This window comes from Nothoprocta perdicaria, unplaced genomic scaffold, assembly GCF_003342845.1.
Source record: "Nothoprocta perdicaria isolate Ctin4 unplaced genomic scaffold, notPer1 scaffold_14, whole genome shotgun sequence".
Classification (NCBI taxonomy): domain Eukaryota; kingdom Metazoa; phylum Chordata; class Aves; order Tinamiformes; family Tinamidae; genus Nothoprocta; species Nothoprocta perdicaria.
This window is the reverse complement of record NW_020454538.1, coordinates 3,731,928-3,759,537: the sequence shown is the minus strand read 5'-3', so window position 1 is coordinate 3,759,537 and position 27,610 is coordinate 3,731,928. Positions and strand designations below refer to the sequence as shown.

General features: G+C 37.8%; 1 protein-coding gene across 1 annotated transcript in view; it reads right to left on the bottom strand.

The window, feature by feature from the left end:
• Nucleotides 1-27,610, bottom strand: part of CFAP99 (cilia and flagella associated protein 99) — a 52,598-nt gene that overhangs the window by 8,138 nt on the left and 16,850 nt on the right. Inside the window, exons 4-12 of the mRNA XM_026034053.1 lie at nucleotides 23,285-23,397; nucleotides 20,863-21,037; nucleotides 16,028-16,108; nucleotides 14,036-14,101; nucleotides 13,274-13,333; nucleotides 9,718-9,806; nucleotides 7,267-7,471; nucleotides 5,902-6,043; nucleotides 4,581-4,732 (exon numbers count right to left, since the gene is read on the bottom strand). Coding sequence (XP_025889838.1) covers nucleotides 4,581-4,732; nucleotides 5,902-6,043; nucleotides 7,267-7,471; nucleotides 9,718-9,806; nucleotides 13,274-13,333; nucleotides 14,036-14,101; nucleotides 16,028-16,108; nucleotides 20,863-21,037; nucleotides 23,285-23,397 — 1,083 coding nt within the window. The remainder of the gene's footprint in view (nucleotides 1-4,580; nucleotides 4,733-5,901; nucleotides 6,044-7,266; nucleotides 7,472-9,717; nucleotides 9,807-13,273; nucleotides 13,334-14,035; nucleotides 14,102-16,027; nucleotides 16,109-20,862; nucleotides 21,038-23,284; nucleotides 23,398-27,610) is intronic.

Genomic DNA, 27,610 nt, shown 5'->3' with positions numbered 1-27,610 from the left:
AAATGTTTTGACTTCAATGTTTTGACTTCAATCATGTCAAATGTTTTGACTTTGCAATCACGTCAAATGTTTTGACTTTAGGACTAGAGGAAACGGCCACAAGCTGAGGCACCAAAAGTTCCACAGGAACTTGAGAAAACACTTTTTGACAGTGAGGGTGACAGAGCCCTGGAACAGGCTGCCCAGAGAGGTTGTGGAGTCTCCTTCTCTGGAGATCTTTAAAACCCGCTTGGACACAGCCCTGTGCCACGTGCTCTGGGTGACCCTGCGTGTGCAGGGGGGTTGCACTAGATGACCTCTGAGGTCCCTTCCAACTTCAAGCATTCTATGAATCTATGATTCTAAGAAAGATAGGCCTTTACTTACTCTTTATCATGAACCTTTCAGGTGCTAGAGTGCTTTTCAGGTATTATTTGCCAAAATATAAGGCTTATAAAACTTTTAATGAAAAAGTTGAAATGTGCACTAGACTAATCACAAATGCAATGTATTTTAGAGCCAGAAAAAAAAAAAGTGGCATGGATTTTTATAATTTTATTTGAAATGTGTAAGATTGTATTTTTTTTTTATTTGTAAAACCAGAAAAGAGTTTAGTCTCAAAAAAATTCTTTCTATCTATTTCCAAATAACAGATTTGATCTATGATGTGTATGCACTCTTTTTATCTTGGAAGGCTAGTAATAAACAATGATTTCTACCCAGAAAATTGCAATCGTAATGCCATGCCTTAATGATAAAACCTTATCACTGTGCCCAGGTATCTGAGGGAAGACTGTAGAGAGGATGGGGCCAGATTCTTTTCAGTGGTTGCCACTGACAGGAGAAGAGGCAATAGGCACAAATGGAAACACATTCCATGTCTGAACATAAGGAAAACTGCTCGACTGTGAAGGTGACAAAGCACTGCAAGAGGTTTCTCAGGGGGTTGTGGAGTCTCCATCCTTGGAGCTATTCAAGAGCCACCTGACACAGTACTTGGAAATGTGCTCAGGTGTCCCTGCTTGAGCATGAAGGTTTAACTAGATGATCTCCAGAAGTCCCTTCCAATCTCAACCATTCTGTGATTCTGTGAAAGCTTTTAAAAATCCACTTCTGAATGAGAGAGAAAAGAGCCTAATTCAGAGATGTAATGACAAACATCTACATCTTTGAAAGTCCTAAGGAAGTTGCAAATGAAGTTGGATCATTTCTACAATGATTCATGAAAACTTGAAGTCTTCAAGCCCTGCTCATACATATACTCTGTCTTTCCCTATGTCTGCATATATCTGCATTTGCCTACATGGGAAAATTACTTAACTACACAAGCTTTCATGTAGTTTTGTTTGCAAAATTTCACCCATTTCACACCAACTAATACTCTTTTGTCCTGTTTAACATATGGTTTGGTACATATCTTGTGCCATACATTCTGGTGGTTATCATGAAATATGTGAGTGCTGACAAGATTTTAATCAAACTGTTGCTATATGGTTGTTTAACATTAGAAGTGAAACGTTGGTAGGACTTTTGATCACAAAGCCTCATTTTCGTGGAATCAGTGACAGAAAATTAGTGACAAAGTTTGAAAAGGATGTACAGGGTGCAAAGAAAACAACCGCTCTTCCAAATTGTATTTTTGACAATGATATTATATGATAATGATGGACATATGTAATCAAAATTCATTACAGTCTTTTCAATGGAGAGATATTATTTAGTTTATGAACCTGCATTTTTCCAAATAATCCTTTTTTTTTTTTTTATAGAAATCCAAAAAGCTCAGTTATCAAATAGCAAGTTTGTGGTTGACTTTTGACTCGCTGGGAAAGAGCAGGACACCCGCCCACAGGTAGATGCTCAGATTATCAGTTTGGCTGTAAGAACTGACCTGGACTCAGTCCCTCCTCTCTGGTCTGGGATGCCAGCTAAGCAGTCTCATAAGGTACCTTTCTTTCACTGATAGTTCTCTGGCTGTGCAGAGCAGCATTACTAAGAACCAAGGGAAAAGACAACAGAGAGGAAGAACTCTCCACACTCCTTGTATTTACCAGACATGATCTAAACATAAGTCAAATGTAGCTTCAAAGACTGATAAAAGTGTTCAATATTGATCAGTGTCCTTCTTGCATCTTTATTTTTCTTTTTTTAATCAACAGTTACTCCCATGGATTACATTGATGATTGCTTATCTGCTTCTCAGATTTGAACTGAGAGTGGCTTTGCAAATACCACGCTTAGCACCTGGCCACCATCCTGGCCTAGTCAAAAACTGTAGAAGGAAGTGAAAGCAAAAAGGTTTTGCTACAGGGCATGTGTAGCAGTGGTTTTGTATGAGCATGGCAAGGATACACTGAAAAGTTCTAGGAAAGAGATTTCTTAGAAGTGTAAAATGGCAGCGATAGAATACTGCATTTCAAAAATATTCAGTGAGGGCTGCAAAGTGCTTCCAAAAATACAAAAAGTTCTATTCTTGTGCACTATATGATGCTGGTGCTCAGGCAACTGAAGTGCTATCAAGGGAAGAACTGTACTTAAAAAATGATGAGAATAAGTCAGAGTTTTATGGACACATACTTAGTTTTACATAGTCTGAAAAAGTCTTTTAAGAGAGGGGGAAAAAAGGGCTTGCTTTCACCAGAAGTGTGTTAGATCAAATCTGAATGCCACTGTAATAGTGAATATGAGAGATATATTGCTCAGGTCCATTCTCTTCCACTTGCAATATGACCTGTATGGCCCATTATCAGCAACCTTACACTTTGGTAACCTTACACATATCATAGGCTGGATTTGGAATGACTTTTTCAAATAAGACATGAAACCTGCTGTGCTCTTTTCCTTTGTCTTTTGAGATGAGCTAGATGGGAAAGTATATTTAAAGCCATATTCTGCACTTAGAAACAAATAGGATTTCTGTGGAAACTGTATCAGAGGAGTTGACAGCCACTCTAGATGGCAGTGAAATGAACTAGATTTAAAAACAAGAAAGTACTGGCATTCCAATCACCTTCATTTTCCTGAAGGAGAGCCTGCACACTTTTACAGAAGTTGTTATGATTGAAAAAGTAATGACATTTCCGGGTCTGACTACATATAGTTGTGTCTTGGCAGCATGGACTCTTCTGACTGCAACACAAATGTGCAATGAGACCCTACTCGAGGTCTCATTGGACCTTATTAAACTCTTCCTGGAATCAATGAAAAAATTATATTGTTCAGGGTGCATTTCTGTCATTTCTGTGCAGTAGTTAACAGTAGTTAATGGTATCTGCAGTATACGATAATTCTCTGTACCCTTATTTTTTTTTTCCCTCTTTTTCCCATTGGTTTGGTCATATTTCTTCAGGGATGACTGGAGTGAGTCTGTGCTTGACTCTGATACAAAAGAATTGCCCAACTTGGCTGGAAAAAAGAAGTAGAGGAGAAGTCAAGGAGTGAAAAGGAGACTAGCACATTAAGGGAGTTGATTTTCTTCTTGCTCAATTACTCTACATGTTAAAATGTGTTCCAAGATCTGTGTAAATGAGATGAAATATTTATCTGTAGTTCTGCAAAAGGGTGGGTAGCTTTGGAACCAATGAAACCAATGAATGGCTTGATTCTGTTCAGAACAGCAGGAGATAAAATGGAAGCACCATCTTGATTATTCCACCAGCCCCACAGAAGGAAGACCTGGTCCCTTCTGTATGGTTTCTGCAGACTAGCTATGATTTGTGTGTGTGTGAGAGATCTTTATTTGAATACTCAAAAGAAAGAAATAAAGAAAAAAATAGAAGTATTAAATTTAAAGCTGCTAATTTCATTTTATATTATCCTGTGCTATTATTCTTTACATTTTGGATGTGGGAAATAGAAGACTAGCTTTCAGCTACTGTGCTTCTGGTTTAGTGGTAAGATAATAGATTTCTGGATTTCTAGCTTTGAAATTCTGAAAAAACAGCCACTCGGCATCAGCATAACAACTCTGTCATATGTGCTACAAGCCCAATATCTGATATGTTACTTTGTGCATGAATAGTGAAGCCATCAAGTTTGGGAGACATTTATGGCGGACTTAACCATACAGGTCAGCTGCACAGAGTGTAAACAACACATCAAAAAGTTTTGGTTTCAGAGGTTTTGGATTTATTATACAGTATCTTTCATGCACCTAAATGTTGACAATTTTGAAAGCGTAAGGGTATAAGTTTGCTAAAAACCATGGCAGTCACCACTGCAATATCAGCCCAAACTTTATTTTTGAAATGAGAATTCAGGACTGACAGATCTGTGACTCTGTGAAGACTAATTATGTGTTTTAATCTCCAGCAGTCTCTTTCTGAAAGATGTCATAAAATCTGGATCCTATTGGCAAAATTCAAAGAAAGTTCAAGGAACCTAAGATTTCACTTACAATCACAATCATGGCAAAATTTTCATTTTAAATTGTGGAACTTCTCAGTTCACTTCTAATTTTTGTGTCATGGGGTCACTTTGTACTTAATGTTGTATATGCAGACTGTCCTGTATCTGTAAGCAGTACATAATTTTTCTGAATATGTGAAAGACACAATATGCATTTCTGAAAAAGACAATCATTTTTTTCCTTTTGAGCTTACCTCAGTTAAATCAACAAACTTGTTTCTGAGGCTTGGTAAAGATTCAATAGCTCGTATTTGTTGGATCAATTCATATCTTTTCCTAAGCTTCTCCTCCTCTTCTTCTAAAGCTTGCCGAAGAAGTTCTCGATTTTCCTCACAAACTTCCTGAACTGAAAGAAAAGAATGAATGTCTGTTAGCTGATTGCATATTTTAACAAGCAGTCCATCTGGAGAAGAATTCGTATGCACTTGTGAATAACAATGATAATAATACTGATGTAAAGGTACTTGAAGGAACAATCTGTCACCGGTGGGAAGAGTGATTAGAGAAACAAATGATTACTTCCCACTCCAGTATCTATCATTCTATGAAACACATGAAAGTACTGCATACATAATGTACACATACATAAAGTAGGCATTTTGAATTATGGTTTTGTAATTTACGTTCTAGTTAAGATGAAAAATGGTAAAATGTAGCAAGATGCATACTATTTCATTATTTAATAAGAGGATCCTATCCAGCAGCAAATATATATATATATATATATATATATATTTGAAATCATTGAATTTCAACAGCTGCTAGACTGTGCCAGGCCATTTGGATTTGCTATATCTCCTCCCTGAGCACTTACAGAGGCAAACATGCAGATACACAAATAGAAAAGAGAGTCCTCTGCTCCATGTATGTGCAGCTACCACTAGCCTCTTCTTACACTAGATGTGAACGTGACCCTGCACTGAAATATGTATGGTCATGCCAGTCATCAGAGCAGCCTTCTGCTCCAAATGCATTTGCTAATGCATTAAGTGAAGAATTTTCGTCAGAAATTACTGAGGATGAATAAAATCTTCTCCCTTCATCACAATCCCTGGGCTATCTTGGAGATGCTGTATACTTTAGAACACATCTTTTTTCATTAGCTATGGTCTTCTTGGCCCTGTCATCTCTGGAGAAGACATTTTGAGCTGCATGATTCTTTCAAAGAGATTGCTAAGCGAGTCTTCTCTCAGTGACAAGAATCACAAGAATCTGAGCTGCATAACTTAATTTCACAGTCAGAACAGTCAATCACATACTTCTACTTGCAGACTGAAGGAAAAGTAGATGTGGAACATCCAATGTTGTATTTTTCCCTTTTAAACAAAGAGTAATTCCCATGGACTGTAGCTTAGGATTTAATACCTGTACATTACCATATCATTCACAGGAATTTATATTCTGGATCTTTCCTTCCCTTTTATCCTTTCCTTTCAATATAGATCACAGTTGTCCACTAAAATAATTTGGAAACATTTGACATTATCTATCATTGTTTTGACAATATATAAATACCTATTTGCTGTTTGTATTTCTGGAGCTTTAGTTTTGCTTGCTTTGCATTCTTGTGTCCTTCCACAACCTGCTCCACCAGCTCTCTCATTTCTTTCTGCTCCTGTAGACGCTTCTCTGCATACTGGTGCATTAGCTCTGCTTTCTAAATCCCAAATGAACAGGTCAATAAAAGTCCTTGTAACTGGTTATCTGAAAGCCTCAAACCATTTGAATAATGCAAGTAAAAATGGATCCAAAGGTCTACATCATTCATAAAAGTAATAAAAGACAATACAGATTTAAGATTCCTCTCTCTACCTTTTATTTTCCCATATGACATTCCAGTATGATATTTATATGACATTTGCACTGCTGTTTCCCAGTACTCTCTCCAATATGTTCCTAAGAGTAGGATAAAAGGCATCTCTAGCTCTGGTTAGAAGACACGAAGCCATGTGTCAATCATCTAATGCACAGTTGGTTCTAACAAAAGGATCTTCTTGGGCAGAATGCGCTTTTTCAGCCATCACGTTCCTTTCTTTGTCCAAGGAAATGGGTAGGAATCAGAACTATCATTTGGCAGGATTTTCCCAGAGCATGACACCCTTCTGTACTTTCTATTTTAGATGAAAATCAAGAGCTTTAAAAGAAGAGGAGGAGTCATTGTGACCTGTTGGTATCTGGGGAAGAGCTGCCCAGCACTCCTGCAGAGCCCCATATGGCTAGGAGGAACCTGCTGGCATCTGTTGGAAAGTAAAGGTAACCCCTGAAACCAGTCAGGCTAGGGCAGGTTTGATTTGTACATTCCCAAATCAAAGCATATGGGACATTTCTGTTAAAAAAAAAAAAAAAAAAAAAAAAAAAAGCGCTTTTTTTTTAAATTCAGCTATCAATATTACCTAAAATGAGTCCTCTGACTGATATTTTCCCTAAGAGGGGCTCATGAATGTCAGAGAACATGGACTAAATTGAATTATTGCAGTTTAAGAAAAAAAAATACTTTTATACTTGTGGATCTCAGTTAACAGTACAAGGAAATTAGTCATATATTGATGATTTCCTTACAAATGGTACTTAATATATCTGTACAGAAAGGATATTCACAGTGACATGAATGCAGGGGAGAATATTTTTTTTCTTCTGTTTTTATTCATTTAATTCATAAGCAGTATCAATCAAATCAAATACTTGTAAAAAGTACTTCAAATATACAACCATTTCTATGTCTGGGAGTTATATGATGATTTTTCCATTGTTTGCAAACTCCAGTGATTAAAGATATATAGAATATAAAGATGTAAACATGTAGTTATAGTAGATATAATCTATTATAAGATTTGCACTGACTGAATATAAGCAAAATCTCCTCAACATTGTATGTATTACCTCTTCTCTCATTAGATCAGCTTTCTTCTTATTTTCTTGAATTACATTCTGATGGGCTAGAACTGCCTCTTCATGACTTAGTTTCCCTTGAAGCCTCTTATACTCTATTTCAGCCAACTGCTCTTCGATATCTTTTCCACGCATCTGTTTTTGCCACTCCAAGAATTCGGAAGGGTCTCTGGCACCTCGTAGCAGATTTTCAACTCTGCAAGAGAGAAGAGATACTGTACCAGAGATCTGGTTCAGCGCCACCACGGTTTGTAGAACATTTCTAGTTATTTTTTGTGACCTAAGGTACTTAACTCTACAGATAAATAAAAAGAGTCATTGACAAGTCATTCGACAGGTGTATTTGAACTCCAAGGGACAGCTCTAAGAGATGTTCCTAATATGTGGAAAGCCACAGAAATTCAGTGTGGAAGGAAGTGCAGGAGGGCATGGACTTGTAAGTTTTCAGTAAAGCTAAACTGCAAGAGAGAGCAAACTTTATCCATATGGATTCTCTTAGTAATTAGGAGCAGGGAAAATCAGGCCAAAGGTATGTATATTTTTTGCAGAGCAATTTATAATTTAGAGTTTTTCTCTGCTTAGCAGTGAAAGGAACATGTACTTTTTATCTTTTGACAATCTTCTGGGCCAATTTAACACAAAGAACTAAAAAGCTCTTTCCCTTAATACTATTACTGTTTTGTGTTTTTTCAATTAAATAATACAACTGCATTGTTGTATTGCGGCAAAGAAGTATTCAGCTATTAAGCAAAACTATGTACTTATTTACTGTGCTTGTCTGAGAGAGAAAAGCATAGCAAAGCTCTGGGGCAGGCCCTTTAAAGTCTTGCAGCAAAGGACTGAATGAGCCAAGAATTAGGGCAGGGACACAAAAATGCACTGTGAATCACGCCTTCCTGCTGCTCCCAAATTTCTATATAAGTATCTGTTCTATCTTACACCCAGCTGAAGATTAAATCTCATGAATATACAATAGCATGAAGTTAAAGGGTAAATCTATTCCTTTGCTGCATGGACCAAAAAACTGCAGGAAAGAGTGAACAATATCATAGATAATATATATAAAAACCCTTCACTATTCTATGCAGCTGTTAATGATAACTGATAGCATAACCTGAGTGATGTGTAATGTCTTATTGCTAATGTCCTGATTCATATATCAAAATCTGCTAGACCCCCAAAACCAGATGCAACTTTCTGCAGTCATTCCAGGATTTAAAATGCTAGCAATGCTTGGTGTGCAGCCTGCTGAGTCAGGATGATCAGTAATAGTACTAATTCAAAATGACATAATCTAGGTGTTATCTTTATTAAAATAATTAGTGAACATTTTCTGCATTTTTATTTAAAGAATACAACTGTTTTGGAGTCAGTCTCTTCCTACTTAATGTTAGCTGAAAACCTATGCTGGTCAAAAAGCCACAGTCAGGATTCCTTGCCAGAGCCAAGAGCTCTATGTGCACCAGTACAGCACACAACTTGCCCTCCTGTCCATTTCCCCAAGGATTGATCTGCCCCCGTTTAAGGCCATTTCTGACCTGGTGTACCTTGTAAACCAGTCAATCTGCAGTTGTAAGAACTGTGTGAGGACAAGCTGTGAGAAGTCTTGCTGTATGTGCAGGGTTGAATCCTGTTTTGCTTGAGAGATGCATTTTGGCTCGTATCAACAGCTTTTGTGTGTGCCCGAGCTATGCTACGGATATGCCGGTGCTCAGCTCTGTACTTTGTTGGCCCTGTCTCATTGACTTAACCTCCAAGATTGATCTCAGCCCCGACTCATCGCTATGGACTCATCTGGCAATCTCTGCACTGTTGACTGCCCTTGGTTCCTGTCACTGCCTGCCCTGCCTGGGCTCTGCAGGACTGAGCCCGTGCTGGTGAGGACACTGCTCCTACATGCATTGCTGTCAACCTCAGCTGCTGACCTCCAACCTTGTGGAACAGCACAATATCGGTCCTCTCTCACTCCTGATTATAATGGAAATGGACAAGTACTTATATGTAAACAAGTTAATATATAAAATATGGTATGTAATTGACCACACATTGAAGAAAATAGAAATATAAGAAATTATTTGGCTTAATATATGTGCATATACATTTTTATAATGGACAGCTGAGTAGATGTGCCTTTGGCTCATTAGTTATTCTGGGGAGTCAGAACATATATAACACGTATCTTTATTGGAATTTACGAGTGGGCATCACCCACAGTACTATTCAGAACACAGTCATCCAGGATTGCACCTACAGGAAAGCCATGACTTCAATGTAGACTTCATCTTAGTCCACTTTTCTTTGTCAGCTATGTTTGCAGAACAGTTTCCTAATACTTTACAACAGACCCATAATACTATTTTATCTGGAGTTTTCTTTATTATTTTTAACGTAGTTAATTATATCAATATAAATGAAAAATAATCTGAGGACGCATGACTGTACCTCTTGAGCTCCTGTTCCATTTTCCGCTGGTAGAGGGCACCCTCTCTTAAAATAGCTGCCGCATTTAATTTAATAGGTATATTGTCAATCTGTTGGAAAGGGTATGTATATATTACAGTTAGTAATGAAAACCATAAAACAACGTATAGCAGCATTTCAATGGGTTAAATAAATCGACTTAAAACAGCATAAATTTTGCTTAAAGCATTCATCTAACATTAATCTGACATTAACAATGAAATTGCATACTGTTCATAAACCACTCAAGCTGCTTAAGAAATCAGCAAAGTCCCCCAAGTGGATTATAAATTTGTAATCACTCTTGGACCATGTCAAATCCCATAGAAGGTGTTCACTTGCTTTCTTTTTTTTTTCAGTACCCATAAACACAGTGTGCATGAAAACATTGTAAGAGAAAGAAGATGCCATCTGGTTTAGAAAAAGAAATAAACTGCTTCCAACATCATTTGTATATGCGGTGCTGAAAGAAGAAACTTTATCCAAAAACATTAAAGTAAAATATGAGCAGTACTTTCCACAGAAAAACCTCAAACATGCTCTGTAAATAATATTTAAACTTTAAAATACTTGTAATTGGTATCACCTATCTCCATATTCATTTTCTAGAGAGTAGAAACAAATCACAGATTTCACTGACTTGTCCTCTTCATGGCATTACTTGGGCAAGAGTTTCTGGCTTCTTTGAAGTTCTTCAAAGTGTTGCCTTCAAACCTCTAGATGCTGAGAGGAGAAGGAGAACAACCTCTCTGCCAGTTACAAATGCACCTTGCACTAGTGATCTATTCACTTTGCAAGTGCATAAAGTTGACCCGATCTGATCAGAGGCCAAGGGATATTGGTGGGATAATGATATAGGTTGAGGATAACAAACCTAACCTAGAAATTTCTAAGTACAGTCAATTTATTTTCCACATAGGTGTTATATTTTAACAGAGAAAAAAATAATTACCTGACTATTCCATAGCAAAATAATAACTCAAAGAATTTTGCAGAGGAAAGTAAACAAACCTAAGTATTTTCTTCCTTTCTGTTTGATTCAATATACTTACTCTCTCTACGTCTAATGATATCTTCTTTCCTCTTTGCTCCGTTTCTCAGCCCTTCCCAATGTTTCTGCATTATGTAGACATTCCATCTCCAGCCTGTACATTCTACACTATACTGGCAATAGAGTGGAAGTTTCCTCTGACATATATATAAATGCTGATATTTTTGGCAATTTCACGCTCTGCATTTCCTAACTATAATTTGGATAGAGAACTGAACTGAGACTGATTATGGAAATCATTTTAACTTCAATTTCCCACTTTATTAATCAGAAATAAGACTGAAGTCCATATAGCCAAAATAACTAGACCTCCCAAAATATGTGCAGACAAGTAGAAATAAAATAACTGAGGAGATTCTTCAATTTCAAGTGAGACTGGTGAATATTTAAACTGTACTCTTTGCCTTTCTGCCATGTGGTACCTTCCCCTTTTTCAAGCTGGGAAAATGGAAAGAACCTGGCAAATTGCAAACTGTTGTAATTCTTGTGGAAAAAAAAATGTATTCACTCTTTCCACCTATAAGCACAAGATAGCTCACCAAAACCAATAAATATGTAGGAGGTAAGACCCAAATGAGCAAGAACCAGAATGAACCAGAATAATGAGGCATCTGTATTGTCTTATAATTGCAGTGGAAAATGATGAACAAAGATTTTGTTACAGCACTAAGAAATAATCTTTGACTGCACATAATAAATGTGCCTGATTGAAATGAAAAAATATGTATAATATAGTGTGGGTATCTTAATAAGTAGGGAACTGAAAATACTAGTTGGTTTAAATTTTATATAATTTCATTACTTTGAGGAAGGATTATAATCAAATTTATACATCTTGGATAAACACCTTTTTCTTAGGCCTTTTAAACTCTCTGCTCAAAGACAGTGTTGCTCAAGAGCAGGACAACACAAAAATTTATATTTTAAACCTCCTTAATAATATGTCTATCTAAGCTTGTTAGAGCAGCCTTTAAGATAAATATGTTTAGGTGAGATAAAACTGATTGTGTTCCGAGAGAAGATACTAGCAAATATTAAAAGTCTCTGGTCAATGCAATAAGATACAAAATCCATATTTTTCTTTATGCGATTTAGACAGATGGTTTGATTCTCACCAACCAGCAGCTAGTTTCAATATTTCAGATTATCAGGAGAGGAAGTGGAATATTCATAGACTTGAATCAAGATCACATAACTATAGGTCATGTGTGTTTGTGTAATTGTATAAATGTTTCCCGCTTTTTTCTCCTTTGAGTTTGGAGAGAGCTAGGTGCTTACTGCTTTCCAGTAATTTAAAAGTACCTGGACATACACCGGCCCATGTATCCCAATCAGGGAATAAGTCACTCCAAAGTGTGAATGAGCTATGCCCAAATTCACAGCTTTAAAGAGTACATAGATCAGCACACAAAGTGTTTGAGGGCACAATACAAGCACAGCTTCTGCTTTCAATTATTCTGGTACGAACTTGATGCAAATGAAAAGTGACAGATTGAATGATGTAAGACTGAAGATTGTCTGTAGCACAGTAATTGCAGAAATACCAGCGTGAGTTTTCATGTGCTATTTACCATTATGGGTGAGTAGTCATTTCCATGTTCACAGTTCTCTGACCCTTGGAAACCACAGCAGAGAAGCAATGAGCACAGAGGGTTTTATGACTTGAGTACATGTTGAAAGGAAGCAAGATAAACTTCCAAACTGTACATTGAAATCAGAAAGCCATTACTGGAATCATTGCTATTTCCTTATGGTCTCACTTTGAAATGGGGATTTAGAGATACAAGACTCTTCTGTCCCTATACTGAGTCCTTAAACTCTGGCTTCATAAATTTATTTCCTTGTGGGCTATTCTCTGACCTCAACATAATTTTATGACAGTCAACTGCTGTCTCACCTGAGACCTCCACCCACCCCCTCTACCCACCGGTACATGACACCGTTTAAGCTCAGGTCTGGGCCTCAGTCCTGGCCTATGTAATGCTGGAGAGAGCTCTGCTCCTCATCACTGCTCCAGTTCTGTCTCCCACCACCCAGACTGGACTTCCAGCATGGCCCTGGAATTACGTTGCAGCCCTGCTTCCAGACTGGACTTCCGGGGTAGCCTCACAGGCCACAGACCTCTCTCATTACTCTGCTTTGTTTGATAATCACTGGGTTATCAGAACAAACCATCACTACCACCAACCTGCCCTGTTCAAATACTGAGCACCTACATCCTGACCTGTCCTTTGGTCACCCTTGGCTCCTCGCTCGTGTTGCCTCATGGAGCAGTTGCCCTTCTACTGCTCCCTGGCCATTTCCCTGTGGATTGTCACAGGCCCGTAAGCCACAGACACAGAAAAGTCATCCAGTTCTCCTGGCCACAGAACCTCATGTAAAATTATAGACTCCAGTAGAGTTTGTATGAACAAAGAATTTGCTTGTGTATTTTTCACTCCGAAGTCTTCAAGTACATCTGACAACTGCATCTTAAATGTTACTCACCCTGCTTTGGATCTTTTGAGCCTGGAATGCTGGCTTACTCTTCATACTGCCAGGTGTATCCTGCAATTAAATTCCCCAAAATCTTTTTTCATTTCAAAGATAGTTTTGCAAATACTCAGCAAAAACCAGTAGCTCTTTACTGAAAAGCATGCATCTAGAATATTCTTCTAGTGTAACAAAGCTGATCACGGGGGATATATTTTGCAATAGTTATATCCTTAAAAACTTATTAGGTATACTCAGCTCAGTGGGAATAATTAGTATCAAATGGCACAAAAGTAGGTCCAAATAAAAATGTATTGTCAAGATGTTTTTGATTACCATAGAATTATTGGCTAAAATTATGACAAAAACATAATAGTGGTGTTTTGTTTGACTATTAAGTTCTACCTATAGAATATTAATAGGTTCTTAACTGAAATATAAATATGGGGAAGATAAAATAGGGTGCCAAGGCATACTTCATGAAATTGCTTAATTTAGAATTCTACTAGTGGTTAGTAACTTCATTCTGTGGTGTAAGCTATAGATAGCAGTGTTAAAGCATTTGGATATCATGGGGCTGAACATGTTAATATACTATATAATTTAAACATAATAACATGAATGTGAAATGATCACACTATTATAAATAATAGTACATAATTTCTCACCCTAAATAAATTCCAGATTTTGAAGTACTTTGAGATATTTTTATACACCTCAGTCATTTTTCATCTTAATTCTGGGGGATTTCTAGGTAATAAAGTATTTTTTACATACCCTTTCCTTTTCAAGCTTCACAGCTGCACACCTGAACTGGTTCACATTTGCTTTCAGAAGCAGATCCTAAAATTAAAGTCAGTAGCATAAAAATATGGTACATTTGAATTCCCTACTAAGAATTTCCCATCTGAAAAAGCCCTGCAGCCTTGACTAGTACACTAATTTGTTTCTGGTGAATGAAGCCTAGAATTAGTATTGATATGAATTTCATTCCTGGTGAGAGATTTGCAGCAGACAAGATTTTCTGAATAGTTCTACCTGGTTGTACCCTTTGCATCAGCCCCTTTGATAGGTTAGGGAATACATTACTCATTTAGAATTTGAGTTAAAAACATCGTAATTGTTTATGGTACATCAGAATCATAGATAGTAACTGTTTTAATATATGTGACAAACAATGTTGGTGGTGGTGGTGTTTTTTTTTTGAGGGGTGCATTAGAGGATGCTCTGAGTACCAAGGATTGGCACATCCATAGCAGTAACAAGGGGGACATAGTAGTAACAAGTAGTAACATCCATCATTTTAAGGGGGGAAGTATAGGCAGCCAGAATGAAAATTTCTGTTTTTTTTTTTTATTTTTTTTTTTAATCTTTCTTTTGAGAAAAATACGAAAGTGTGAATCAGAGAGCAGATTTTCCAATGGAATTCCTGACAGAAGCTGTCTATAACACCAGTGCTTCCATAGGCTTGCTAGAGTACAGCTTCCAGGGTTCTCTCATGCCTTGTTAGAGTTGTTTGGACATGATGCTTACCACGGCAGTCACTGCTTTTCCAAAAATGCAAAGAAACAAACAACATTTCTTACTGCAGATTTCTTTACCATTTCAGCTTGTTTAGCTGAATAATTATCTAGAGAACTGACCTCTGTGAATGCTTTGGATGCCTTTATAACATTCCAGAGATGAAAAAAACCCTGCTATTATTGCAGCTATAATTTCTGTGGTGGTTTTGCTTTGTTCCCTTTATTCATGCTTTTTCTCCACTGAAGAATGTGACTGGTAGTTAAGTAATTTTACAGTTGTCATAGATTTTTGACAATCAGGCACTGTGTTATCTTACTTTCCTTTCCCCATGTTTCTAGGAAGTTTGTGCATACAAATAAGCATACAGACCAACAAGCAAGGGCTTTCTGCACAGTGTGGGAATAATAAAAGGGTAAAAAATAATGCAGTGTGGTTTCATAATGAATACAGTGACATAGACACTAAAAAGACCACTGTAAAGGGTACCCACCCGAGGATATATCACGCATTAAAGCATTTACTACAGTTTGGGAGCAGAATTCAATGCTCCTTTCACAAGGACACGAGAATAGCCCAGAAATGTGATAAATAGTCTGGCACCAGCTAATGAAAGCTAGAGTAAGGCATTTGCAGAACGGAGGTGGGAAAGTGAAGATAGAAAGTCAATCACATGTGTTTTATCAAGCTTATAGTGTGATTGGATTGGATATGGTGATGACAGTGTGGGAAGGAGGAAAGAAGTGCGACCTGACATTTAATTAATTTCATCTCAAGGAGCAGACGACAGCAGTCTGCTTTACCTATAACAGGAGCTAACTCATTGAACAGGATTCAGGTCAAAGTTGGGATCAATTCAAATAACTAGGTCTGTTTCTTTGTGTGAGGACGCTTTCCAGACCCTCCCATCTCCTGCTCTTTTAGCATACAGACCATGTATTCTCCTTCTTTACAAACCATGACTTCCCACTCTCAGTCTCCTAGGAGAATGAGTAAACAGTCTGCAATAAGTCAGAGTCTGCCGATCTTTCAGTAGTGACTGATGGCATGTGGTTATTTATCAGTTAGTATAGAAAACTAACACAAATATTGAGCATATTTTGAATTTTGAAGCTATAATTGTTGCGATGCAAACGCAAATTTGTTCCAGATAGACTTCTAAGACTTCTGAAAACTGAAACATATTCCAAAAAGAATGATGAAAGAAAGGATGAAAGAAAGAGTAGAATAAGAATCTAATACACTTACTTCTGCTTTTCGTCGATTCTTTATTTTGATTTCTTCTAGCCGCTTTTTTTCCTTTGGGGTTTTGTAGGTGCTCGGAGGAACCTATATTAAAAGGCAATAAACTGCATAATACATGATATAAAACATGGCAAGTAACTCACGCTTGTTGAGATAATCACATTCACCTATACTGCAAAATAGGTAAGGTTATTTTTTTAAATATTCTTTTCTATTTGTAACAGCATAGAAAACATGGGCAGATTCCAGTCACTTGGGATTGCCCAGGCTTTTCAGGCCTATCCAGCGTGACACAAACCCTGGATAAGACACCAGAAAGAAAAAAAAAACCCTGAAACTAGTACAAGAAAGGCTAAAGATTAAACCGATAGGTCCTATTGAGGGGGAAAAGCTGCCGGAAGGGGAAAATGTTCTGTTGGGCATTAAGTTCATCAAGTTCCATTTCCTGGCACTGGCATCTGCAGGAAGTGAAGCTGTGGAGCTTGGGCACTGCGTGTTGTAGTAGCTACAAGTCTACAGATGTTCCTACAGCTTTGGGAGCAGACCTTTTCTAAGGGTTATTTAAATGCCTTGGAAGTCAATTATAGCTCAGGGAGCTTTTGGTTGGAGGCTGGAATCTCGGAAGGAAGCTGGAAAAAGCAGCAAATAGGCTTGTCCTGTCCCTGTACTCCTCTTAGGTATCAGGTTCTGCCACTACTGGAGAAAGGAAATTGGGCAAAATGGCCCTTTTTTTTTTTTTCCGACTCATAGTGGCTGCCCTTATGTTCTTGTGCAGGGGGAATCACTGGAGATGCACAGTAAATATTTGGTGGTAGATGACTGAGAGGGCCTCTGAGCATGATTCATAGCGCTGTGAAAGCGTTCGCAGGTCAGAAAGCAGTACAGATAGAACAGGCAGGAGAGAAGGAGCCGGGCTGTCCTACAGCACTGCAGGGGCACAGGGGAACGGGGAATGCCTGACACTGAGCTAGGCTGAGGCTCCGAGGGCATTTCAGTATTTGCTGTTAAGCAAAAAGCTATTTTGTGTGTGTTAGCTCATAGCTCATATACTTGATCAATAGATTTTGTCCAGAAGCAAAGTCTAGAAATAAGACTGGGTGTCTCTTCCTTGTGTGGGTGAGGTAGTCTGCCAGTCTAAAGGACATCTGCTTACATATTTATCTTGCTAAAAATATGCGAGTTCAATTAAAAGCTACAGAAATAATTCAAGAAATCCTGGGAAAAATCTACAATCAGTATCGTGCATGAGATCGGGCTAGGGAAAAGGAGATCCCATTCAGCTTTCTTGAGCTATATAAAGAGCTATGTTTTGAAATACTCACGTACCTGATACACTTTCCACTGCCTTTGCCCTCCGACATCATTAGCGACAGGCAAACAAACGCTCAGAAAAAGCTAGCAATTAAATGCACCGGTGAGAATGCTCAAGCATTGCCGGGAGTTTTTTAAGTGAGGTAGAACTGAAAGTCTTTCCCAGCAGTACCTAAGAACTCTTCTTATGCTTTTACGGATGGAGAAATCGGAGCCCAGAGGACTTGCAAAGGGTTGGACAAGCAGTGAGTGTCAGTGTATTTCTCTGCTCTTCCTAGTCATGTGCTTTACCTGCAAAACTGTGCTCAGCTGCCAGGGTAAGCTGAAAATTTCCCTCTCCTCAGAAACTGTTAGGCTTATTCTGCGTAATTTAAGGAGGAGACTTTTCAGGCAGCTTTGTCTCAGAAATGATCCTAGCCTTGTAATTTAGCCCTCAGATACCATGGTGATAGTAAGTACTGCTCAGACAGACAGATAGACAATACAGCAATTACCCTTTATAAATCTCCTTAAAGATGCTAGGTGGAAGAAGATGAAAAAAACAATAAATAAATTGTAAATTTCAGCAGTAAAGAGATCAGAAACGCCAAATTGTATCCACTAAATGGCCACATGAACAAAAAAGGACTGAGAATAAAATGTTTCATGCTCCCTTTTCCCTTCCAACCTGCAGTCAGGCTCACCTATGCTTCCTAAATGTCCTTATACTAGATGTTTATTTAGGCAACACCTAAATAGGCCTAAATAGGTACCACAGGAGCTTGAGGCAGAGCAAAATGGCATGACCTGCTCTCCGAGCTGACACTGGGCACGGATGTGGAAAGCAGAAGGACTACAGGCCTTTCAAACAGCCCCGACACAGCCCCTGGTCCTGCAGTGCGACCTCCCTAACACAGACTAGAGCCTTCAAGACATAAAGTAGTAAATATTGAGACAGTGACAAGTGATTTCTAAGAAACTCACTCAATTTTATTTAACCACCCCAATATGTATGCAAGTAGAAATGCTCATATTGGATGAGTTGAGGCAGTTTTACAATGCCCAGAGAATGCGAACTTCAAGAAGAGGCATGAGAGAGAAAACAGGCAAACTGATGAATAATCACTTTGAATTTTGGTAGGGATCACTCATATATGTGAATATATACTTTAAAATTACTCTTGTAAGATGGACAATGACAGGCGAATGCAATGCTTAATATAATAAGAGTTTCTATTTTTATATGTAACAAGATCATTAAGTTAAAGCATTATCTATAAATTTGCAAACAAAATTATCTTTATTGGCCATTCCACACGTGTAATTATTTTAAACAAGGAAGCAACTCCACCCATGAAGCACAGACAAAACAATAAGGAAAATATCTATAGCATACACATAAACTAACTGGACTTACAATAACATACCTCAGTGGAGATTTCATTTTTTTAATGACATTATAGCTTTTTAGAAACTCTAAAAACAAAATAATTGCATAACCTTATTATTCTATTACAATGCTGATATTCAAGGCATGGATTTTGTTGCACTGTAAAGCCAAGATATCCAAGGGAGTCAAAAGGTGTCCAAATCCATTTGCGTGTTATCACATTTAAGCACCTGTCTCCCTTTGCTTCCCAAATTCCAAGCTAAAGTGTTGAAGAACTGTATCTGTGAGTGTGTGTGTGTGTGCTCATCCATATGCTTGTGCGCAAAGGGTGACAAAGAGATTTTATTCTTTAGATCAAGAGGTTTCATTAAATTTCTCAGTGAAATAATTTCTTTCATGGAAGGCAACCTAACATCAATGGAAAGCTGCCTGCCCCATTGATGAGAACCCCCGATGATCATAACCTTGTGGGTCTAGCGACTGCAAGGAACACAAGTCAGTTAAGGGATCCAACTCAATGCAGACCACTGATTAAGGCAACCATCCTGTTTTCTGCAATGACCCCCTTCTGCAATGCCCTCCTGTGCAGCTATGAGATCCCTTTCATCTTACTCAGTGGTTTATCTCTACTGCACAATATAAGGTAACCCAGCAGGAAGACACACTTAAAGCAACACTTCTATTAATCAAAATGAATGAATTTCACATACGAATGCAAGCAGCATAATTGCTCAAAATCCAAACACCTCCATATTAAATCACACGGTTGTTTCAAAGTCCAGAGGTAACTATGGCTCTAGTTATTGTGACTGCAATATTCTGTGCTCATATGCGACATGACAGGTTCTTTGGCAGATGAGTGAGAATTATGAGAAGAAAAAGATATGTCAAAAGAGGGACAATTACATGAGAAAATGGAAGAAAATATTCTACGGTAGATTATGGGATACTATGAGAAAGAGGCTTATTTTCGTGCATTCATCCCAATTACATGCAGTTCCCTATCATGCAGTAGCCAAAAGTATGGTCTGCTCTCACTTTCCTACCTCATTCTTCCCATCTGGGCTGGCTTTTCAGTCTCTGCCAAAAGTTCAGGATCTAAAATGGTGATGCTGGCAACAATATGGCAAATTAAAGTGAAGCTTAATTTGCTAAGATAGGTGCAGAAATGAGCACAACATATGTCACTGCTATGCTAATGGTTTGAGATTCACACAAGCTTTTAAATTAGCAGCCTTGGTCAGAATGTAAGCCGCATTTAATATAATACTAACTACACAAAAGAACTTCTGTAAATATGTCTGCATTAAAGCAAATTTATTTTAAGAGGGGCTGCACAGCATAAAGGTACTAAAATGACAGCAATATGACTCATTCCTATACTGATTAAGTAGCTATTAAATGCAGTTTTTCAGAGCTTGGTATTAAGCTGTTTCAGTGTAAAATCCTATTAACTGTATAACATACTACCATTAAATTGTTCTGCTGTCCTAAGATTTAAGTGGTTTCTACAAGCATTCAACACATGTATTATTTAAAACTTGAAGTGCTAATAGAAGGTCGCAGATAATGTCCCAAACTATGACTTCCAAGCTTACCTCTCACTTCGGATTCTTGATTAAGTTAGTCACAGCAACTTGCCCCTAACTCCTGTTTGCCTTATCCCAGTGACCCAGCTTAAAATCAATGGTGTCCCTCCAGATTTATACATGTGCAGCTGACTCAGGATCTTAAACAATTAGTGAAATGAAAACTTGGCCTTTCAAAGATAAATTCTAATCTCAAGGACTGTGAGCAATAAGTTTAAACTGAAAAATATTAATTTAAGAGATTCAACATTAATGTAAATAGTAATAAAATAATTCCACCCTCAAGGAGGAGCTGCAAAACTGGAGTCCACAACATCTTCATCAAAATCACTTTGTCATTTATTTTAGTGAGAGCTCATCTACAAACAAATCAGTCGAAATTTATAAAACTGACATTTGAATATTCCCTTCTGATTCTTTTCTGATCTGACTCAGGGCATTACTCTTGTTGATCTCCCAAAGGTTGCAGATTTTCTACAATTATTTTGAAAGCAGCTATTAACCACACCCCATAGCTGCGCCTAAGAACACAGGAAACTTAATATCTCACAAAGAATAAAAACACTCACAGGCTGACTTTTTTCCAGTGCTGGTATTGGCAGAGGTATAGGAATGGCACGAGGTTTAGGTACAGTCAAATTAAATTCCTTTGGCTGAGTCACCGTTGAAGTCTTGACAGTGGTTGTACAATTATTTAATTTATCTGTGAGCTGTTCAATTACTTGCTGTACTTTTGGCTGCCATCTGTAAATAAAAGAAGACTTCAATTTTCTTTTTTTTCTTTTTTTTTTTTTTTTTTTTTTGTGCATACCTGCAATGCACTATCTGAGCTTGGCATTGGTGTAAATACTATAATGTTCTCAGCCATTCTGCTGATTCCCTTTTAACAAAATTACCAAATGATTTTATACCAATGATATAATTGCATTATGCTTCTCAAATTAACGTATACTTCACTACTTGATAGATGCTAGTCTACTTTATTCAGACTATGAGAGGTATATTAGCCATAGATTATTCTAAATAACAGCTATATTGCCAGGACAATGCTGTAAATCAGAAAAGCAGTTGTCACAAGCAAACTACATACAAATAGAAAGACAACAGGCAAACACTGGTCTAAGTATCATCAGTCTTGCTGTCCGGCACAGCAGGCATAGATTAATCTCATAGCACATGTAATTCGCAATTCTATTTTAAAAAAATAGAAAGATGTAAGGAATTTCATAGAATTAATCAGTAATTGATAGAATAAAATGTGGTGCCTGTGGGGCAGTTGAAATGATTTCTTTTTTTTTTTTTTTTTTTTTTTTTTTGGCTTGTATGAATGTTGGAACTTCTTACCAAGAATGACAGGAAGGTGTAAAGTCTCAGGGTAACACATAAACAAGTAAGTTATCACAGGGCTAATTATGGTATCAGCTTCATGTCAGTTATTCCTCCTCCATATGTGTCCTTCCCCTAAGTATTATACATGCAAGGGAGTTTTCCCTGAATTAAAAAGCAGCTGACACTACAAATTTACAGCAATATGTTTGCGTCTGTTACCTTAGCTAGTACTGTCATCATGGGGTGAGGCTTAAAAATAACTTCTGAAAACAGCTTTGCTCCATTAAAATAAATGGGACTCAATATTAACTTCCTTGATGTTAGAAAGAATAAAAGATAGATTTAAAATGATTTAAGATACTGAAATGATTAAAATGATTGGTGTATCCTCAACCCCTCGAAGGAAGTTTCAAATGCAATAATCAAATATGGTCTTGAATTTTCTTGTATAACTTGCATATACTTCTAGGCATAATGTGTGCTCTATGCATTGAATATAACTGAGCGTGAATGACAGGTCCAATAATCTTTATATTCATGCAATATGAGCAAAAGGTTAAGCATCTATGTATATACATATGTACATATACGAAATGTATGATGCGCTTGTATGTCTTTGTAGATTTGTGTCTGTATTGGTGTAATCATATTTTAGGATTACAATGCTGATACCAGAACATACTCAGCCAAATTCTGACCTCAGATATATCCCTGCCATTCCAGTAGAACTCAGTGGAATTGCAAACATTGCAGGCCAAATTTAAATCACTGCATTCGCTAATTTGGCATAAACTAAAGAGTATTAAAGGGTTAGTAATACTGACTTGGATGTAAGGGTTAGAAATTGAGGTGAGCTCCTTTTCAGCTGACAGAGTTTGCAACAGTTTTGTCTCACAGTGTTTGCCATCACCTGTGGTACCCTATACTGCAATGAAGACGAGTGACTGCAGCCACGCAGGCGTGCCAAGGAGAGCACTCATCTTTCTGCCCCTGGTAAAAGCAGTGAAGAAGGGGCAGTGCAGGCTGCAGTGTGACCTGAGCTCTGGCTGCTCTTCTCCTTGTGAAAATCCTCCCCTTTGGCAAGGGCACCCATGCTGCTGTATCATCTCCCAGCCAGTGTGTGGACACACCCAACAGATTAGAGCATTTAAACCATTAAATGCTGCTGCAACTGCGTAAATAAATAATAATTTGGAAAGGGCTTGTTTACTTGCTTATCTGATTTGCTCAGAAGGGATTTTAGGACCATCTGCATAAACAAGGCTGAGGATAAATCCAGTCTCTTGGAAGTTAAACATTATTTTTTTTTCGTGTACTTAATGTTATACAGATGTTGAAGTGACTTATGAGGTTGGAATCTAACTCTGTAAGATAAATTGAACCCTCTAGTTGTATTTGGAATACAAATGTGGCACTGAGAAACACTGCCACATTCAGTGGCACTGAGAAAGAGATGAACAACAGCTGGGAAAGGGCTTTTCTATGAGAGAACCTTGCCTCTGGTTAAGTAAAAGGGATTATGATAGGCTCACGAAAAAAGGAGAGTGCTCTGAGTGACAACAACAGCAGAAACACTTTAAAAGCAAGCTGATTTTTCAGCAGAAACTTTCTCCAAAGCATTTAAGCTTTGAGGTCACCACAGACTACCTCAGTACTGCTTACCTTAGCAATGGGTCGATCCAGTTCTCTTTTACATAAAGAGAATCATAGAAATGACTCCATTCATCTTTTATCCATGTGTTCAAATTCAAGGTATTGAAGAAGAATCTAAGAAACTAATAAGATTAAATGTATTGAACTGAATGCATGATATATATAAGACTACAGATAGATAATTGGTTTAACCACAAACACTGCTGAAGAACTTGCTTGTATTTTATCCCACAATTATAATCTAGTATGTTCAATATATGTAGCTGCTTCTTCATCCTGTTAGGACAGATTCATATCTTTGAGTCCTCTTTTATGACACATTAATAGATACTAAAACATTTTTACTGTCAAAAAAATCTACTGGATACAACACGTGGGTGTTTTGATGCACCTTAAACTTGCTTCAACTATCAAGAAAGAAAAGGTTTTGGCAGTCTTCTACATTGTAGGGCTCTACATGCTGGAGAAAGAGCAACTAACATTTGAACCTTTTTTTCCACTGGAGTTCACTAGGAGGTGAACAGCCTTTCTCTAAAACTAAATTTGTTCAAACAGCCTTTTGAAAGAGACTTATGGAAAACAGCCCTAGATTCAGCACCTACCATTGTTAGTGACAGAAACTGCAAACCCGAATCTGAGCTTTTTCATTAAAATTCTTAGAAATGACAACACAGGCAAATATTATGCTGGAATAACCCCAATAATAGAAACACAAAATAAACTGAATACCATTATGGACATTATTAGTTCAGACCTGTTATCATTCCTGTTTTATCTTTTTTTGGCTTCTGAAGAGCCATAAAGGAGTCTGTACTCTGTGGTCTCCAGAACTTTTGTGTCTGAAGGTCTGGCAAGGAACTTATTAGTTCAGGTGCAAGGCCCGGCCTAGAGCCTTGTGAGTAACTCAGAGATAAACAACTCTGAATTGACTCAGGCTTTTTGCTAATGGATGTTCAACAACTGTAGAAAACCTGTTACTTGAAACCTATAGTCTAGTAACCATTTCCAGGAAATAATCTGTGAATTTAGTTTTATTTTCAGCTATTACGTTTTTGGTAGGGTCAGAAATCTAAGCAACAGCTGAAAGCCTGAATGCAATTATCACCCCAGATTCTCATTCTGGTCTAGAAGGTACCGTTCTGCCCCCAAACTGCAGTTGTGTAACTGCTGTGTTATCAACACATCCTCCAAGAGAAGACACGTTCACCCCTAAGAGCATGAATACAAACTAAACTTTGAATTAGAAAAGAAACTGTTTTTTCAGTGCTTTTGCTAAGTATATGATAAGGAAATATGCTCCATCCTCCTGTTGAAAAGCTTGGTTCTTCTCAAGGAGCATCTTCTCTGCAATACACGCATGCTGGATTCCATTTTGCACCTGACATTTGCACTGCTGCAATGTAGATATGAAACGCTAAAACACTAAGTAGAATTTATATTCTCCAAGACAACCGATGGACCTCATACGTACTACTTTCTACCAGTTATCGTAACAAAATTTTATATCCAGGTATCCAAAGTTTGGTTGTGATTATAGACTCAGAGGACTGAGGAGGCAGAGCTACTGCAATGGTATTCTTCCTACTCTGTTTAAGGCTTTGCTTATACTCATAGTTTATCAAAAATATGGGTTTTAAACCAATTTAAACAGGTCTATATACAACTGTGGAATGAAAACAAACTGATATACTTAAAATAGGGGAGACTCTGAGGGGAGGAGCTAGTTTCAATTTTATGGATACTTACAATGTTCACAGAAGCTGTTGATGTGGAAATACTGCAGGCTGTAATCTGTAAATCTTACATTTTTTTTTCACTAGCTTTTTCTTCAGGCTAAACTGCTCCTACCTCTCTGTATCATTAGTTTTCCTTTTATGTAGCCTAGTCCATTCTCACTGACCTATCAAATCAGCTTATTCACAGCGACCTAACACTTTAATATATATTATTCTGATCATTTAGCTTTGAAACAACTCAGAGTTCTTTGTTTTTTTTTTTTCCTGTTGTCAGCAGCTCACAGTTAGTGATTTCTAGTGTTGTCTTTAACAGTTGGCTTCTATCTCTGCCTCTCCTGCATCTGCACTTAGGTATTGGCCATTACCATTTCACACTCTGTTGGGACAAACGAGTAATTATGTGATTAACAAATGTCATGAGGTGCCTCTGTGGCTTACAGGAAATGGTGAACTGTGTAATCAGATATTGCTGCTGTGATATACACTTGGGTATTCTGTGTGTCAGTCTCAGCCTCTAGAGGAATGCTAAAATAAAGATGTGCCCCATGTGTCACACCAGAGAAGGCTTTGAGCACTGCCCGGGAATGGTCACCCAGCACTGCAAGGGCAGCATGAGGACAGCAAAGGGCAACCCAGAGACTGCCAAACGCCAGTTCTGACCCAGCCCGTCTGGGCCCATGTCACAGACTTGGCTTTGATAATCCATACCACAGGTGGTGAAGGTGGGCAGAGCTGGACCCTTGAAGCCATGTAACATTTTACATTTCTTTGCAATTTGAACTTCTCTGCTGTGTGAACTGGATCATAAGAAAAAATCCCATATATGTCAGTTTTGTCGTTGGCCACATGTGAGCAGGTAACATCCCCAGCGTCAGCAGTATCTGCTTTTATAGCTGCAGAGTTCATCTTGAAGTCCTCATCGATTATTTTTCAGATAATACCAGTATCAGTCTGCTTGGGGGAGCCACCAGGCAGTTGTTCTGGTAACAGCATTATTCTGCTCACTTCTGTTTCCACTCTAGAGTAGTTTCTGAACTCATAGAGCATAAGACAGATTCACTTATCTGGGAAAGGTGGAATTACATCAGGAATGAATTGTATACATTTTTACTCTTTACTGGTCATCATACACCACTGGTCACCATAAAACACACCAGGACTGTATAATTAAAGTCTGCTTTGAAGACTTTAATTTGCATAGGGGGGATGAACTAATGTCTTGTTTTGGGGAATTTGCACATGCTCTGCAAATAGGGCCTTAATGCATTTTTAAATGGTGAGACTGTATATAGATCTTTCAACAGAGTGAGAAGTTTCCTTGTCTAGGATTATCTTTGCAACCATACAGTCATTTGCAGAGCTAAAATCTTTATCCCCACAGCACAAGCTTTTGACTCTGGAGTTCAGGAAGTCACCGAAAGCAGAAGCAGATCCAGTTTCCCCACACAGACCAGTCACTACCTGAGAATGAGATAATTCTGCCTGAACACACCCACAGCTATTTGGTAGTTGAGAAGGTTCCTGTTTACTCCTCCCTTCCTTTGTTGATTCTTTCCCTCTTAGTTCCTGCTCAGTTCTTCAGTTGGGCCTGTCCAAGTGCCTGTGGTCCAGGTTGCCCTTCAGCTGCAACACAGCAATGGAGAGGAAGGCCAGGGGCCCTCAGCAAGGCTTTCCTACCTAGAGGTTGTAATGAGTGGTTATGCTTTGAGAATCCTTGATGAATAAACGTGTCCTAGCATGGTCTCGGAGCCCTTACCATTATTTGACTCGGTTTTGACTTCTTTTGCCCACACGTCCTCCAGGGGCCTGATCTTGCCCGCTCCTACTTCATCAAAATAGCAATTATAATTCCCAGTTCTTATACAGAGCTTTTCATTTGCAGTTTGCAAAGGTCGTTATATATAAAGGACTTCACTACTGTTAGCAGCAACGAGAATTTGAAACTGAACAAAACAGGATCCTGAAAGCTAAGAAGGAAACGCTAGTCATTTTGCATTTTATACAAGTATGAAATTATAAAGCTATTTTCTTCAACTTTTTACTTCAAATGCCTTTTTTTCTAACATACAAACCCTGAAATTTTACCACAAAAATAAAATAACAAGCATGAATAATGAAAAATAGACTTGAACTAGCGAAACATAGCTAAGTTCCTTACTGATACAATCCTGCTGAGGATAAAAAATAGTGGTGTATTTTGGGATTTTGTACTTACACAATCATAAAGAATTCCTGCATGGATTCTTAACATTACAAAACGAGATCTCATATTTTTTCCTGTCCAAGCATTATTTTTATGCCTGGATATTCCGCCTAAATGAAAATATTTAAACATGAACCAGGCATAGGGAAACACTTCAACTGTGATTAGAACAGATTCCACCATGCAATCCTCTAACAGAAAGATCTACTCCCACAAATGGATCTCATTCATGTGAATAATCCACTTAATTTCATGAAGACTACTGATTAATATGCATGATTAAGATAATCCCAGTCAGTGTCTGATGTTCAGAAGCATTTCTTTTTAAATTAAGGTAAATCTATTCCAAATAAATATATGTGAATAGTTATTTTGCACCTCAGCTGCACTTGGATT